Source organism: Echinops telfairi, unplaced genomic scaffold (assembly GCF_000313985.2).
Source record: "Echinops telfairi isolate 266 unplaced genomic scaffold, ASM31398v2 ScPeMD7_36;HRSCAF=134, whole genome shotgun sequence".
NCBI lineage: Eukaryota > Metazoa > Chordata > Mammalia > Afrosoricida > Tenrecidae > Echinops > Echinops telfairi.
Window position 1 is genome coordinate 1824076 of NW_022103934.1, and position 16682 is coordinate 1840757.

The following is a 16682-nucleotide window of genomic DNA, read 5'->3' on the forward strand; positions in this document are numbered from 1 at the left end:
ACCACCACCACCATCACCCTCACCACTTATCACCCCTACCCTCACCACCTCCACCCCCCTTACAACTTCCACCACCACCGCCATCACCTCTTCCTCCTCCTCCTCTCCTCTACCGCCTCCTCCACTATCACCCTCACCACTTCCACCACCACCATAACCATGCTTTCTAGATTTCTCCTGAGCCCAGGGAGGTGCTGCCCTTGTGGGTAATTCCAAAGTGCATCAGTGCCCATTCCCACACCCACGTGTCTGCATGTGTGTGCTGTCTCAGTCATGCTCTCAGAATTTGAGGCCCCGAGGACGTCAGGCCAACACCATGTTCTGCGCCCACACAACCTCATTTGTCACCCAGCTCGTGGTCAGGGATTTGGGCAACTTTTTCAGGTTCTGACAGACTCCCACGGCACACAGGCAACCGGTCAAAATTCACAGCCAGCCGCCCAGGCCCTGTCCCCGCCACAGGCTCACACATTACCACCAACTCCCATCCCAAGTCCCCGCCATGGCGGCACCACTCCAAAAGCCACCCCCGCCCACCCACGATTCACCACCAGGACCTTCCCTTCTGAGCACACAGCCACATTTTCAGGTAACTGCCCCTCGTCTCACCCACCCCCTGCCATGCAGCTGACCCAGAGAGACCCTCTAGGGCAGAGGGGAGCTACTGCCCAGAGATTCCTGGGCTGTAAATCTTTAGCGGGTAGAGGGGCGGCAGACAGCCCTACTGTTCTTCTGAGGAAAGCCTGGTGATTTCAAGCTGCAGATCTTTCGCTTAGCAGCCACCGGGGCTCTCCGACCTCAGCACCAGGTCAAAGACGTTGGTACGTTACCTGGTACAAAGACCAGGTCACATTGGTACATTACCAAGCCATCTGCCCAGCCATTCCCTAGCTCGTTCAGATGCACACATCCTTCACGACCTCATGTACGCACACAACAGCGTGCATGTGCATGCACATGTGCACATACTCCCCCACACACACTCCACACACACTCAGTCACACCTATGTGCTCCCACACACCTGGGACATCCCAGCCATGTTACATCTTGGCTGGCCTCCCTCCACATCTCAGGTTCAACCCGGAGTCTCTGGGGTGGGGGTGGCCAGGACAAGGGCCGGTCTGTGGGGGAAGGGCAGCTGGGTCCTTGACAGACACCCCCCCCCACACCCCCTCTTTGGCCCTTCAAGCAGAGCTCAATGCCTCTTGTGTGTCTCCTTGTCACAGAGCCAGCGACGGGAAGAAAGGGCAGTCAGTCTCTGAAAGGTCACTTCAGAAGGGGACACAAGGCTGAAGCAGGAGGCATTTGGGGTAGAGGCTGGGCAGGACTTGCGGGTGAGGGGAAGACCCTCTCTGACTGCAGCGAGGCCGGAACCTGGGTCGGGAGAGCCTGGGAGAGTCACGCCAGGCCAGGTCATGGATCAGACGATGGTTCCAGATGGTTCCAAGGGGAGTGACCCTTGTGGTTAGCAGAGCCTGGGAGTCCAGATCTCAGCCCCAGGGGGCTCTAACCTAAATGCCTCTTAATGATAGCTGAGCCACAGAGCAAGCAATTAGAGATTGGGCCTGGTGCAGGGAGGGGGCTGAGAAGGAGGAGAGTAGGGGTGCTGAGTAATCTACAGGAAAAGAGCGAGAGGTCCAGAGACAGAAGCATGCAGAGACAGAGATGGAAGAGCCAGGGAGACACAGAGGGCTGGGAGGAGGTCGGTTCTGAGCTGGTCATGGAGAAAGATCTGGAAAGACCAGCAGTGAAATGGGGCAGAGAGAGGAGGGGAGGGAGGGGGAGAGGAGAGAACAAACAAGGGGTTTGGGGGCAAGAGAGAGCGGAGGGCAGAACAGGGGCCGGAGGGGTCTGGAGAATGACTAGCCTGATTCAAGAAGAGCTGAGATGGGGTCTCTCATCTGAGCCCCTGTCACCCCCAAGCCTGGCTCCCTCCACCCCCTGGCCTCCCCATGGTGAGGTCAGCAGAGCCACCTCCAGGGGTGAAGTCATGGCAGATTCTACAGAATCTGGCTCTTGCCAAGAGGCTGGGTCAGGGGGTCAGTGGGACAGAAGACCTGTGGGGGAAGCCAGGATTGGGCAGGGGCTCTAGGCCCAGGGGAAGCCCCCACCCGCCCCTGCCCGAGCCATGTGGTTCCATTTAGTGCTGGCCTGGCTGCCTCGAGCTGGGCTGGGGGCCTGGACTCAGGGCCTGGTTGGGCTAAGCCCATTCCTTCCTTTCCTGGGCTGAGAGAGGGGGGTCAGAGGGAGGAGGTCAAAGGGTTATCAGAGAGGCAGCCAGGAGGAAGAGGTGAGAGGTGCCACCAGAAGGGGAGGTCCCAGGGTAGCCAGACAGAGGAGAATGGTACGAGGTGAGGGAGGAGGTCAGTGGGCAGTCAGAGAGAAGTCAGAGGAAGGAGGTCAAAGGGGAAGGCCCGAGGGAGGAGGTTGGTGCCCACCAGAGCAAGGCCAGAGAGGATGGTCCCACAGGGAGGCAGTCTGACCTAACCTGCAGTGGTGGTGGTAGTGGTGGGGCGGTTCTAGGCAGGAGTTCAGGGGGAGGAGGTCGTAGGTAGAAAGAAGTTCAGAGGGAGGAGGTCAGTAGGGATGAGAGTCAGAGGGAGGAGGCAAGAAGCAGGAGGAGGAGGAGGGGGGGGAGGGAAGAGCATAGAGAGGAAGCCCCTTCTCTCAGAGAGCGAGTTCCCCCTGGCCATGGGGCTGGTGGCGGTGGGGGCCGTGGGGGCGGTAGGGGGGAAAGGAGCTCCAGAGAACCGGTGCGGGGGTGTGGGGAGTTGGGGACAATCAGCACTGGGGCTCTAGCCAGGAAGCTTTGATTCATCCTAGAACTAGGTCAGCTTTTTTTTTTTTTTTCCCCTTCTCACCAAAAACCAAGGGAAAAAAACCCAGGAGTCAACAGTCTGATGAGGCCGGAACAGCTGTGGGGCAGGGAGGGGGTTGGGTGCCCGTCCCAGGCCTGTTTCTTCCCCCTGAGCCACAAACACGGAGAGGGACTGACCCCCCCCACCCCCCACCCCCACCTTCCGCCAAGCCAGAGCCATTCATGTGGAGTCTGGGCTTGTTCTAAGTGAACCCCCCCACCCCCACACCTCTCTACAGCAGACCCTGTGGATGTGCTGAAGGCTCTGGGCATGCGTGGGGGCCAGGCTGGGGTCCCCGAGGGGCCTGGATTCTGCCCTCAGAGGACCCCTGAGGGTGACCGGGCATTCAGGGTGGGCAAGGCCAGCCCACCCAGTGTCCCCACGTGGGAGCTCTTCCCAGGTGAGTCAGGGTGGGAGGGCCTGGGGCCATCGTGGGAGTATGGCCAGGTGGCCTGAGCTCTCCCTTCCCTTCTGCCCACCAGATGGCACCTTTCCTGAGAACTTCTCCGTGCTGGCCACCCTGCGGGGTCGGCCAGCCAGCAGGCCTGCCATGCTGGTGTCCATTTACAATGAGCATGGAGCCAGGCAGCTGGGACTGGTGCTGGGGCCGGGGCTGGGCCTCCTAGGTGACACTTCCAGTCCCGTTCCCCAACAGGTCAACATCACAGATGGCAGGTGAGTACAGGGAGGACAGGGGCCCAACAAGGGGCGGGGGTGGGGGCGGCAGGGAGAGCACTTCCCACTGAGGCTGTCTGGCTGCAGGTGGCACCGTGTGGCAGTCAGTGTGGACGGCAGGATGGTGACCCTGGTGGCTGACTGTGAACCCCAGCCCCCCACGTGGGGCCCAGGACCTCGATCCGTCAGCACAGCTGGATTCATGGTGCTGGGGACCCAGGAGCCAGGGGAGGACACGTTTGAGGTAGAGGCGCCGAGGTGTGGTGGAGGGAACAGAGCCAGAGGGCAGGAGGAGTCCAGGCCACGTCCTGAATCTGGAGAGGGGACTGGGGGAGGGGAGGCCAAGCTTCCACAAAGCTGGGGAAACTGAGGCAGGGGGCCCCTGCTGGAGTGTGAGGGCGTGCAGGTGGAGAACCACGGAGCTGCAGGTGGGAAGTGAAGGCCGTTGCCTGCGTGGCTGGGAGGTGCTGGTGAGGAGGGCGCTGTGGTTACGAGGACGGCGTGGGACTCTGTGGGTGTGGGCGTGGCCCCTGGGGTCTCCAGGTATGGTGTTGGGTGACAGCGGCTGTAGGTGGATGCGTTTCTAGTGTGGTGGTGACTCTTGCTGGTCATGACAGTGTAAGTGTGTGTGACTGTGATGAGTGTCATGTCTTGGAGGCCCAGGACCTCATCTGTCACTTCTTTATCCCAGGCCCTAGAAGGGTAGCTGACATATATCAGAGGGTGTGGTGTCAGAGGGAGAAAGGTCGTAGGCGATCATGGTCAAGAAGGTGATCCAAGGGAGGAGGTCAGGGGAGGTGATGGTCAGAGGGAGAAGGTCATGGGTGATGGTGGTCAGCAGAGGAGGCTAGAGGCAGGAGGTCATAGGTAAACATTCAGAGGGAGAAGGTCGGAAGGGATGGTAGTCAGGAAGAGGAGGTCATGGGTAACCACGGTCAGAGGAGGAGGCTAGAGGGAGGAGGTCGTAGGTGGAAGTTCAAAGGGAGGTCATGAGAAAGGATGGTAGTCAGATGGAGGAGGCCGGTGGGAAGAGTTGGGGCAGAGGAGAACACACATGGGAGCCCTTCCTCCCCGAGTGAAGCTTACTCTGGGCCTTAGAGAGAAGGGGCCCGTGTGGTCTTGGTGAGGAGACCGATGTTGTGAGGAGAGGGTTGGGCTCTGTCTTTTCTCCACTTCAGGGGCCAGAGAGCCTGCTGTCATGGGGCTACCCTCGCCTTATACTTTGGGAGCCCTGGGTAGGGAAACATCAAGCCTTGGAGCTTGGGGGGCGGGCAGGAATGGGATCCATGTCAGCATGTGTCCCCCATCCTCCTCCCCCCTCCAGGGAGAGATTCAGGAGCTGCTGATACACCCAGACCCTCAGGCAGCCTTCCAGGCCTGCGAGCAGTACCTTCCTGGCTGTGACGCCCCGGACCCCTCAGCGGCAGCGGTGAGTGAGGGGCTGTGTGGGTTCCTGCAGACCCGAGGGTGCAAACTGAGACAGCCTCTGAACCCTGGCCCCACGTTCCAGGAAGCGGTGGATTCTGAACCCCAAACAGAAGGCTTAGTGAGCTCTCACCCTCCTGCGTGTTCCTTGACCCAGGCCACACAAAGGAGGGACTCTGACCTTGGGTGGAATTCATGATTGACCTTGACCCCATGCCACCGGGCTGAGTAAACCCTGGCCTCTGAACACAGGAAATGGATTGTGATAAGAATTGTACGAGCCCCCAATAAAATGATTTAAAAAGAAAAACAACAACAACAACGCAGGAACAGTGGACTCCTGGCCAGCCCTGGCCAGCATGGCCCCACTTAGTGGTCCCGAGGACGTCCACTGGGGAAGTGGCACCCGAGAGAGCCCTGGACCTGACTGAGGCTTGCTTTCCAGCCCCTCCAGGGTGAGCCAGGAACCCCCGCTCCCCGAAAGAAGGGGAAGGGGAAGAAGAAAGGCCGAGGTCGCAAGGGGAAGGGCAGGAAGAAGAAGAACAAGGACACTGTGACCTTGAGTCCAACTCCTGCCTCCCTGGAGAACCAGGTAAAGCACTGCTGGCCTCTCACTTCTGCTCTGTGACCACTTCTGACTTCTGACCCCAGATCCCCACTGACCTCTGCTTCCTCATTCCTGGTTCTACTGCTGGTCTCCAACCCCTGACCTCCAGCTTCTGAGTTGATTGATGACCGTGCGGGGGCTGGTTCTAGCTTATAAGCTCGCCCACCTTTCCCCACCCCACTTCTAGTCCTGGGCAGCTAGAGAGAGGGGACAGATTACGATAAGTATCTGATTGTTAGGGCGATCTTGGTGGGTGTCCCCGTTTAGAGAGTGTCATTAGCTGGGGGCCAGGGATGCTGGGTGCATTTGTTAGTGTATCATTGTTGCGAGTTCAAGGTGAGAGTTATTCGTTGAGGGGGGCGCCACTGGGAGTACTGTTTGGCTTCCCTGATCGGACATATCTGGTGGAGGGTTTATTGATTGAGATCCAGGTTTGGGAATTTACTGTTTGGTATTGACTGTTGGAGGTCATTGATGAGGCTGCTGTTCGCCTTTCCTGTGCTGCTAGGTTAGGCTTAGTGCTTGGGGTCAATCTTGGGGATCAGTAGGTCAGTGACTTCTTAGTTAAGGGTTATTGGTGGAGGGTTATTAGTTAGAAGGCCATTGGACCGAAGAATTCTGTTTGGGGGTCATTGATCAGGGCCCACTTGGGGTACTCATTGCTTAGGGGGGGATCCTTGATTGGAAGAAAAATGATTAGGGGGTCATTGATGGAAGTTGGTTGGAGGGGCTCTTGCGGGGGCTCCTGGGAGAGCTCATTGATTGGGTCGTTCATTAATTTTTTTAATTGATTCTTTTTTCAAATGAAAAGATCATTTTCTTTGGGGCTCTTACAACCCTTATAACATCTTATGCATCAATTGGATCAAGCATATTTGTACATATGGTGCCGTCACTCCTTTCTAGCTACTGACTGTCTATTGAACCCTTGGCATCAACTCCTCTTTTTACCCTCCCCCCACCCAAGTTGGGTCATTCACTGGGGAGTCACATATGGTCAAGTTCTTGGGGGTCCATTGAGGTGGGTTGTTGTTTGTGAGTCGCCGATGAGGGGTACTTCTTGGAGTCCCTGGGGATTATTAGTTGGGGGTCATTGGCTGTGGGTTATGAGTGGAAGTCACTAGTTATAGATAGAATTGTCTAGGGGCCACTGCTTTGAGCCATTGATTGGGGGCACTGGGCAGGAGGGACAGGGGGAGCCACTAGCTGGAAGGCCTTTCACAGGGGAAGGGGTCACTAGTTTTCCTACTTCTACCCTCAGTGTTTATGGGGCAAAGAGGTTATCACTTTAGGCTGGGGACACAGACCCCCAGCAATAAACCGGTGCCTCCCCACCTCCCTCCTCAGCCCCGGTCCCTCACCTGGGCCCCTGCCACCCGTTTTTATCTGCTTTGACCCAGTTCCTCTGCAGCTGGTCATGCTGGGAGGAGCTACCACGCCCTCTCTGCCTGGGGCCTGGCTGGCTGACTGCTGAGATGTGCCTTGGGACTGGACATGTGAGATGGGCTTCCGGGAGTCTGGCCCTGAGTTCTGGACCTTGACTTTGACTACTGGACTCTGGAGCCAGCTCCCTCTGCCTCCCTGGCCTCTGGGACCTGACCCAGCCCGGCCTCTCCTTCATCCCTGATGCTCCCCCTGCTGGCTCCTCTGGTCCAGCCAGCACACCTTGACCTTTGCCTTCACTGGGCAGCTCCGACCCTAAACCCTTTCCATGTTCCTTGGGAAGGTTCTACCCCTCTTCCCAGACTGGGAGTTCCCAGGGGCAGGCTTGTCTCCTCCTCTTTTGCCTCTCCTTTGTGGGATAGTGACCTTGCCAACTGCAAGGTCGGCAGTTCGAAACCACCGCCTGCTGTGAGGGAGAAAGATGAGGCTTTCTGCTCCTGCAAAGAGCTGCAGGCTCGGAGACTCACGGTGGGGAGGGCAGCTGCCCCCTGTCCCATAGGGTATGTGCTGGCATCGACTCGATGGCAGGGAGCTTTTGCGGTGATTGTTGTTTGTCTCGATTGAACCCTGTCCCCCAGACCTGACGCACCCTCTGTCTCGGCTCCAGACCTCTGCGGACACCCCCAAGACCGCCACACCACCCCCAGCTCTGCCTCCAGCCTCCATGCCTCCTCTGGTGGTCTCCACCACGGTGTCTGCTGACCACAGCGTCCCCATACTGCAGGTGGGTGGGCAGAGGACAGGGCTGGAAGGGTAGGCTGGATCAGAGGGGGATGATAGAGGAGGCCAAGCGACATGTTCATTCTGCCCGACTATCCTCAGGAAGCCCCGGACCCTGACATTGATGCTGAACCGGAGACCCTGAAGACGGAGGGGGAGGAAGGAGACAGCCTCGCCATGGGCCCCCTCTTCCGTGCAGCCGAGCAGTCATCAATGACCCAGTTCCAGATTTTCCCTGTGAGCGGGGGTGGCCGCATCAGGGGCAGGGGACGAGTGTCACTCATGGAGACACACACGAGGCCACGTGCTCTCTCTGGCCTCCTGTGGATTCCTCCACCCCAGTACAGCCGACACATATTTCCTGAGTGCTGACATGGGGAAGGGCGTTGTGCTCCTGGCTGAGTTTGGCTCTAAGTCTGAGCAGGGTGGGAAGGCACTGGGATGGCCCAGGGTGTGGGAACGATTTTTGAAAGCTCCCGCTGGCTGCTCAATGGCAAGTGAACTGTAGGGGGAGCCAGAGGGGCACAGAGAAACCTGGAGAACCAGCCCATGCCTTCAGCGGCAACCCTAAGGGTGGATTGTTCAAGTCCACCCACGGGGGCTCACTGAAGAAAAGGTTGGCCATATACTTCTGAAAACCCAGCCATCACGAACCCTAAGATCCCAGGGGGGCTCTGACACAACCAGGGGAGGTGGCTATGGGTTAGGACCAACTCAATAGCAACTGGTGGGGCGAGAGGGTGTGGTGAGCTGGGCGAGGGGGCTGCTGTTGGAGAGGGGGAGCAGTAGGTGGGGGGGCGTGGGCTGTCTTTTGGCTGTGGGATGAGGAGGACGTTGCAAGGACGACTGGGTCGAGGCCCAGGGGACCCCTGATCAAGATGGGGAAGCCTAATGAAGGGGCAAAAGAAGAATGTCCAGGGCCTCTTTGTGCACCTCTAAAATGGAAGGCGCCTATTTGGCATCCAGGTAGGGATGTCAAGCGGATGGCTTGTTAGGAGATTGTGGAGTTCAGGACTCTGGTCTAGGCTGGAGATAAACCTTTGAGACTCATTAATCCAGAAATGGTATCGTTAACCAAAGGATGGGATGAAACTGCCTAAGAAAATAATATATACCAAGTGAGGTTGGGAGGAGGCAGGACAGATCTTCCAATTCCCAGGGAATCCAGACTCTGAGGACTTACGGAGTCTGGCTGATCCCTTGAAACAGTTGCTCTGAGATCCTCTACAAATCTCAAACTCAAACGATTCCCCCAAATCTTCTCAGAAATAAGCACTCGCATAGCCTACCTGGTAAAGAATATCTGCTTTGAGAGCACATTGTGTTCATTAAAGATCTATCTCTAGGCCACCAAGGAGCCCTGGTGGCGTAGTGTGCTGCGTGGGGGGCTCCTAACCACAAGGTCAGCAGTTCAAAACCTCCAGGCACTCTGTGGGAGAAAGATGAGGCTCTCTCTTCCTGAAAAGAGTTACAGTCTTGGAAACCCATGGGGGCAGCTCTACCCTGTCCTGAGGGTCTCCATGAGACAGAATTGACTCAATGGCAGTGTGTGTGTGTGTGTGTGTGTGTGTGTGTGTGTGAGCATGTGTTAATGGGACCAGACTGATAACAGCAACTCAAAAGATTAGATCAGAACCTTAAGGAACAGTGAGTTCACTGACGAGGAGCACCTTGGGAAAGGATGCTGAGAATGGTTGCACAGCTCAAAGATGCAGTCAGCATTATGAAAATGTACATGTGGACATCACTGTTCTTCTGTATACAAGGGGCCTTCAAAAACTTGTGGAAAATAATGGAATTAATAATGTAACTTTTCTATGAACTTAAAATAAAACCGCCTTGGGTCAAACAACAACAACAAAAGTGAGAGCAAACGGTACAAGTAAATAATGGAAAACCCAGCCAAAGAAGAGCACCTAGCCTCTAGCTTTGGTATTAGAGAGGGGGAGAAGTAAATGACCATAACTAATTTGCTCTTGGTGCCAGACATCGTTTTTATTTCTTCATCCTCATACGGGGCATGTAGGACCCTCATTTGCCCACGGACCTTACAGATGAGGACAAGGGTGTGTGTGTGTGTCGGGGGAAGCTGGCCAGTATCATCATTCAGCTAAGTAAGTGAGAGACCCGGGAGTCAGAGCAGGCACCAGGATCTAGAGTTCATGCTCCTTAGTTCAGGGCAGCCCTGCAGGGGGATGCTGCTTGAAGAAAGGGTAGCAAGTCCAGCTCTGAGGGTGGTCCCTCTGTGTGTGAGAAGGGGCTGCAGAAGATGAGTGTGAGGCTGGGTCCCTGAGGGGTCCGTGGTTCACGTCTCTTCCCTCTCCACCCCTCTTCTCTAGGATGCCGGAGAGAAGGGGGCCAAAGGAGAACCCGCGGTAGTTGAGCAGGTGAAGGGGCTGGGGGCTTGCAAGAAGTTGAGGGGTGTTGAGGGCTATCCTGGGGATGACACTCATCTCTTCCTTCAGGGGCAGCAGTTTGAGGGACCTCCAGGAGCCCCAGGACCCAGGGTGAGTCATGGCATTTTCCCTTCGTTCTCGGGGTCCTTTCCTCCCGGGGAGGGTGGGGGGTGGGGGGTGGTGGTGCTGTGACCTTCCGGCAGGAGTTGGAGTGTACTGCTGCCTGATGGTCTGACATGAATCAGAGCAGGCACTGGAGTGTAAGTTTGGGGTCGATGTAGGTCAGCTTCATATGGAGGAGTTGAGTCCAATGGATGGTGGAGTGGAGGGGGTCTGTGTGGGGTCCCTGTCAATGGTGGGCCAGATGTCAACCTGGCTCAAACCTTGAACTTCCTGTGACTTCCGTTTTTCTGTCTCTAACAGGGGTCAGACGGTCCCTCAGGCCCTCCTGGTCCCCCGGGATTTCCTGGGGACCCCGGGCTACCGGTAAGGAGCTCCCCTTGGGGTGTAATCATCTGAAGAGGTGAGGTATTTAGATTGGGAGCAAGGAGGCCTGCACGTGGTCCCCAGGGCCGAGACTGGAGACACTGCCCTGGATCTCAAACCCATCTCTCTCCCCGTCCACGAATTCTCTCTCTGGCTCCTTTTTTGACGTGCTCTTATTCACCTCGAAGCGCCCTTCCTGTCCATCTGCATCTTCCGTCTCTCTATCTCTGTCATCTCTCTGCCGAGCCCGTCCCTTGCTCATCACCCCTCTTTGTCATTGCCCGTTTTGTTCTTGCTCACTTTCCATGACCCTTTCTCTGTGCCCATCTCTCTCCCCTCCCCTCTCCCCTCTCCTCTGCTTCTCCCTCTGCGCATCCACCCCCATTGTTTCTCTGTGTATTTCTGTTGCCATCCTTTCCTTCATGTCCTTGTCTCCCCCTCTCTCAGGGCCCCGCTGGCCTCTCAGGGACTCCTGGCGTCGACGGGATCCGGGGTCTACCAGGCACTGTGATCATGATGCCGGTACGAAGGAGTTCGGAAGGCACCCTGGTGGCACAGTGGTTTCACATTGGGCGGAAATCCCAAAGAGGGAGATAGGGAGGCACAGTCTTAGCGGGTGGGGTCCTGACCCAGGGGTGGGCCTCTCCTTGGGGGTCCCCCTCACCACAAGTTGCTCCCCAGTTCCAGTTTACAAGCAGCGCGTCCATCAAAGGGCCCTCAGTCTCCTTCCAGCAGGCTCAGGCTCAGGCCGTCCTGCAGCAGGCTCAGGTGAGTGGGGGAGCTGGGGGGAGGATAGCTCATTGACCGGCAGGGAAGGGGGGGCACGTAAAGAAGGGCTGTCAGAACACAGAGGGATGCTTGTTTCCTGGGCATGCCTTTGTGGGCGAGGTTGGGGGTCTTGAAGGAGACCTGAGGCTCTATTCTCTTTTGTGTCTACAGCTCTCCATGAAAGGTCCCCCTGGTCCCGTGGGACTCACTGGGCGCCCAGGCCCCATGGTGAGTAAAGAGGCATGTGGAGTAGGGTGTGCAGAAGGGTCACCTCCTTCTAACTGAACTCCTTCTCCACCCCCCATCCTTCTCCAAGGGTCTCCCTGGGTATCCAGGCCTGAAAGGAGAGGTGGGAGAAATTGGACCACAGGTGAGATTGGTGGGGGTGGGCGCAAGATTGGGGTGGGGGGGAGTTCTTCCTCCAGGGCCCAAGGATAAGGGGCTGCCAAGGGAAAGTGACCAAGAGACTGGAGATCTGTACCCTACCAACTATTGCCTTTCCCAAGGAATGGCCTAAAGGGGCTCTTCCCTCTTTCTCCTCCTCCTTTTCCAGGGTCCCCGAGGCCTCCAGGGCCCCCGTGGCCCGCCCGGCCGAGAAGGCAAGATGGTGAGTGACGTCGAGCTATCTCGGTTACGTTTTGCACATCTCTCAGTGTCCAGCGCTCTGCTGCGGAGTCTGCCGGTGTCATTGGTGGGATGAGAGCACCGAGGGAAGGGGGTGGCTTCAACTCTTCGCTGAAGGAATTTGCACCCGTCATTGGACTGCGTTAGAAAGCTCCTGGCAGAGAGAGAGAGGTAGTTGAACCGCTGAAAGAGGGTTAGCCAAGTGCACGCGAAAGAGAAGAGCGTTCCAAGCAGAAGAAGCAACGTTTGCAAAGGAAGAGCTTGGCGCATTGCGGGAAATGGTGAACGAGAGGCTCCCAAAGTGTTGCACGTGTGAGGACGTACAGGGCTCTTCCTTTTGGTGACGGTGATGGTTTGGGTGAAAGCCAGGGCACCGGGGATAACAGATTAGGGCATGAGCCCGCGTTCTGCTTAGGAGGCTACATTCTACCTGAGGAACCCCTCCTGGGAATCTGTCTGAAGAAGGTACCGAGGAAAGGGCAGCAAGCATCGCCCTGATGTTGTGCATAATTCCGTAGAGGGTCCCTGTCTTGGATAGGATTAGAGGTGGGGTTGATGCTTAATCCTTGGACTCACCTCTTCCATAGGGTCGCTCTGGAGCAGATGGAGCTCGGGGTCTCCCAGGGGACACAGGACCCAAGGTAATGAACGAACGGGGTCAGTCCTGGGGCGTGGGAACTGTCGGGGTTGAGGGCGGGAGTTCAGTTGGCGTCTCTTTGGACAGGGTGATCGTGGCTTTGATGGCCTGCCAGGGTTGCCCGGCGAGAAGGGCCAAAGGGTGAGTGTCCACGGCCCCTCCCTTGTGCTCAAGCCCCCTTCTAATAGTTAAGCCCTCCCTTCTACGCCCACTGTCACCGCTTTATCCCTGGGCCTGAGTTCTCACCCCCTCAGGCCTAAGCTACTTTCCCGAGGGGTTGGCCCCGACTCCGGACTCTCCTCCGATCTCCCTTCCAGGGTGACTTTGGCCATGTGGGGCAGCCTGGTCCTCCAGGAGAGGATGGCGAGAAGGTCAGTGTGGGGACAGATTGGCGGCTCGGGAGCCAGGAGAGTCAGAGAGGAGTAGAGGCATCAGGGGATGGGTGAAGGCGGAGGGCGTGGGCTACAGAGCTTTGCAGGCTGGAGGGAGATGGTCTATTTTTGGAGTGGGGCGGTGAGGCTGGGGGACACAGGATTGGAGTCAGGGACCAGAATGGAATCACATGGACTCCTGCTGCTGCATCCTGCCTCGGGCACTGACTCAGCGTGATGCAAAGCAGGGGCTGTCCCGATGAGAGAGGGACATGGCTCCCCAAGGACGGTGCCTCCCCCTCGTCTCCAAGTGGTGATGCTTTTCCACAGGGAGCAAAAGGACCTTCAGGGCCCACTGGCCAGGCTGGGGAGCCGGTGAGTGTCATGAACGCCCTGGGTTTGGCGTAGGGGAGGGAGTCACGACTCTTGGGACCTCTGAACAAAGCCCAGAGGTGATGCTGAGATTCTTGCAGGGCCCCCGAGGACTGATTGGCCCCAGGGGCTCTCCTGGCCCCCCAGGACGTCCGGTAAGCTGTGCTGTCCCCCTGCATACTTGCCCGTGCCTCTCTTAACCCTCTCCTCGGTGCATCCTTCCCTCTCCACCTGCATGCCTCAGTGTCTCCTGGTCTTGGTGCCACACCTTCTCTCTCCCCAGGGTGCATTCGGGATCAATGGTGCGCCAGGTGCCAAAGGGAACGCGGTAGGTGTCCAACCTTTGAACCTTCTGGACACTCGGGCCGTATGGCTCTTCACGGATCCCTCTTTCCCTCTGTAACAATCCCTGCCCTCATCCACTCCCATGCCCCCCATTTCAGCCTCAGTCACCTCCATACCAAGAGCCCTTCCACCAAACCCCTTCTTCCTCCCCCCAGGGCCCTCCAGGAGAACCAGGCCCTCCAGGACAGCAGGGAAACCCTGGGTCCCAGGTTTGAGCGCTTTCTCGGTAACGAGTGTGGGGCAGGGCGAGCGATGGTCAGCCAAGCCTCTGGACGAGCCCCCGATTCTCCCGGCCTCAGCCCTTACTGACCTTTCCTTCCCTTCTAATGTTTGTGTCTCCAGGGGATCCCTGGCCCCCAAGGACTCATTGGCATTCCTGGGGAGAAGGTGAGTGACAGCTCCATTTATAATGCTTCCCGGAAAGGCTTCCTTGCCTCCAGGAAAAGCTTCCCACCAGGGCTGTTTCCATTAGCTCAAACGCTCAACAAGCGAGGGTTACAAAGGGTCACTGCTGGGAGAGGATGGGTTGTAAGAAGCAGAGACCCAGCAAGGCCAGCTGATATCGTCAGAAAGCATTCCCAGCGCTCAGGGGACAGGACAGAGCTTTCTCTCTCTCTCTGGGGCCCTGTGGTCTCCTCCTTGCGCTCCTGTTTCCATCTTTGGCAGGTATGCGTCTTTCTGCACCTGTCGTAGCTGGTCCTCACCCTCCACTTCTGTTTCTGTACCACCCTGACCTGCCTCACCACCTCGCTAAGATCAAATTGGTCTGATCATACTTTCTCGTAGTTCAAAATCCAGGAAGGAATCTGATTGGCTTAGCTGGGTCATGCTGCCCACCTTGGGACCTGCTAGCTGTTTGCAGGATACAGGGGGCTCCCTCAGACTGCCTAGCTCCACCCCTCTGCAGTAGAAGCACATGAGAGTGGGAGGCACATCTAAGGCTAGGGGTGTGCTGGGAATCCTCTGCCACCCCAGTGTGTCTATCACCCTGGCTCTACATCCCGTCTCTTAATTCTCTAGAGACAGAGACTTCCCAGGCTCTGGAAAAGGGGAGGAGGGCTTCCCCAAGATCACATAGCACATCTGGACAGGGCCGGGAATAGATTTCCTGACCGCTGGTGTTGACTTCTCTCACCTTGAAGTAGCTGCATGTCTGAGCAGAGCCAATGGCATGTGGGGGACCACCCATCTTCCCCTCACTCTGCATCTTGTTTCAGGGCCCTCCTGGGAATCCAGGAATACTCGGTCTTCCAGGAGCGGATGGGCCTCCGGTGAGAAGTGGGGACTGAGTAAAGCTGGGTGGGAGCTAGGGATAGGAAGCAGAAGGAAGAGGTGGACTTTGGAATCTGGACTAAAAACTGAACATCTGGGTCCTGGATCATTGAGTATGTTCTTCCTCTTAGGGTCACCCAGGCCACGAAGGCCCCGCAGGAGAGAAGGGGGCTCAGGTGAGATGCTGAGGGAAAGGCTGGGCTGGGGGTGAGGGCTGGTTGGCAGGGCCAGGAGTTGGAGGGTCACCAGGGGTGAGAGAGGAGGGCACTGACTTCATCTCCATTTCAGGGTCCACTAGGGTCAGCAGGCCCCCCGGGCTATCCTGGACCTCGGGGTGTGAAGGTAGGTGGAACATGCTGGATTTCTCCATGGCTTTCAGAAAAGTCAACTCCATCCAAAAATTGCTGGGTGTGTGGAGGGAGGAATGAGCCTGTCATCCAAGGAGTGGGTCTGGGGTCTGGGCTACGGTAGGCAGAAGTGTGTGTTTGTGACCGTGGAGTGAAACAACCACAGGACAGTAATTACAGTGCAGTTGCAATCAGTTGCTGTGTGCTTGAGAGCGGTTAGGCCTATTCGAAGCTAAACACAATTTTACCACAAGCACACACACCACCTTGTAGTCCAGGTCAATGCGTGATAGTAAGTGGAAGGTTGTACTATTCTCTAAGCCCAGAGCCACATAATTCTACAGGCACAACCAGGCTGGGACAAGCTAAGAACCACACGGTGGTTAAATAGGTTTGCGCTGTGGCCCCAAGTGCAGAGACGATGGAGTTCACATCCCCATCAGGGCTAAGTTCAATTACATTGTAGCCAAGGACAGGCCCCCGTTTTCTCTGGTCGCACAACAGTTTGGTGGCAACTGTTTGGCCATATCTGACGCCTCATGTTTCCATATTGTAGGAAAGCTTAATCACACTGCAATCAAGGAGGCAGCTAAACTGTAGCTGGCCACTGTCCTGTTGGTAGCCAAACTCAGAGCTACATTGTAGCCAAGCCTAGCTAGGTATCACTTAGTATCCAGTAAGCCTATGTTGTAGTTGAATCTGGTGACGTAGCCACAGCCAGAGACCAAGCTCAGTTGCGATTCGGCTCAGTAACTTTGCACTGTGGCTGAACTGGTGTCTAAACACATCGTTTCATTGTATCCAGTACAATTTCAATGTTGTATCTTGTCTCAGTTATGTTGTATCCAAGTGCGATTTCATTGTCTCTCCAAGCTCAGTTAATGTTGCATCCAAGTGTAGATTTCCCGGTGGCTTAAGTCCAGAGTTTGGTGTGAGCCGAGCCCAGACTTGCTCAGAGCAGTCACGCTGTAGCCAAGCACAGAGTCGCCTTGTAGCCAGCACAACGGGAAACATTCCTTTGCTTTCAGAATGAGACTGGGGCCTGGAATGTTCATCTTCCCTCTCCTGCCAGAAGGAGCTGTGGACACAATGTCCCTGGGAGATGGGAATCAGTTACTTGGAAATCTGGCCTCCCCTGCACACCCCCACACAAACAACCTTGGGATGCTGCCTGTAGGAAGGGAGGGAGGGAGGGGTGTCAGCCTCCTCTCAGACACCACAGCAGCCAGCGGGCTTTGGGGGAGAAGTAATTTCCCCACCCTCGCTCCAGTCCAGCATCTTCATGGGACTGTCCCTGGTGGCTTGGGGCAGGGGACTGTGTTTGTGTGTGTGTGT

At 56.8% G+C, this 16682-nt stretch overlaps 1 protein-coding gene across 1 annotated transcript in view; it reads left to right on the forward strand.

The window, feature by feature from the left end:
• COL5A3 (collagen type V alpha 3 chain) overlaps nucleotides 1–16682 on the forward strand; it is a 43470-nt gene that overhangs the window by 3407 nt on the left and 23381 nt on the right. Inside the window, exons 2-27 of the mRNA XM_045290293.1 lie at nucleotides 3098–3259; nucleotides 3342–3534; nucleotides 3622–3778; nucleotides 4859–4963; nucleotides 5405–5551; nucleotides 7617–7733; nucleotides 7832–7966; nucleotides 10069–10116; nucleotides 10195–10236; nucleotides 10549–10611; nucleotides 11059–11133; nucleotides 11293–11379; nucleotides 11551–11607; nucleotides 11696–11749; nucleotides 11933–11986; nucleotides 12591–12644; nucleotides 12728–12781; nucleotides 12958–13011; nucleotides 13342–13386; nucleotides 13485–13538; nucleotides 13667–13711; nucleotides 13884–13937; nucleotides 14071–14115; nucleotides 14946–14999; nucleotides 15132–15176; nucleotides 15289–15342. Coding sequence (XP_045146228.1) covers nucleotides 3098–3259; nucleotides 3342–3534; nucleotides 3622–3778; nucleotides 4859–4963; nucleotides 5405–5551; nucleotides 7617–7733; nucleotides 7832–7966; nucleotides 10069–10116; nucleotides 10195–10236; nucleotides 10549–10611; nucleotides 11059–11133; nucleotides 11293–11379; nucleotides 11551–11607; nucleotides 11696–11749; nucleotides 11933–11986; nucleotides 12591–12644; nucleotides 12728–12781; nucleotides 12958–13011; nucleotides 13342–13386; nucleotides 13485–13538; nucleotides 13667–13711; nucleotides 13884–13937; nucleotides 14071–14115; nucleotides 14946–14999; nucleotides 15132–15176; nucleotides 15289–15342 — 2054 coding nt within the window. The remainder of the gene's footprint in view (nucleotides 1–3097; nucleotides 3260–3341; nucleotides 3535–3621; nucleotides 3779–4858; nucleotides 4964–5404; nucleotides 5552–7616; nucleotides 7734–7831; nucleotides 7967–10068; nucleotides 10117–10194; nucleotides 10237–10548; nucleotides 10612–11058; nucleotides 11134–11292; nucleotides 11380–11550; nucleotides 11608–11695; nucleotides 11750–11932; nucleotides 11987–12590; nucleotides 12645–12727; nucleotides 12782–12957; nucleotides 13012–13341; nucleotides 13387–13484; nucleotides 13539–13666; nucleotides 13712–13883; nucleotides 13938–14070; nucleotides 14116–14945; nucleotides 15000–15131; nucleotides 15177–15288; nucleotides 15343–16682) is intronic.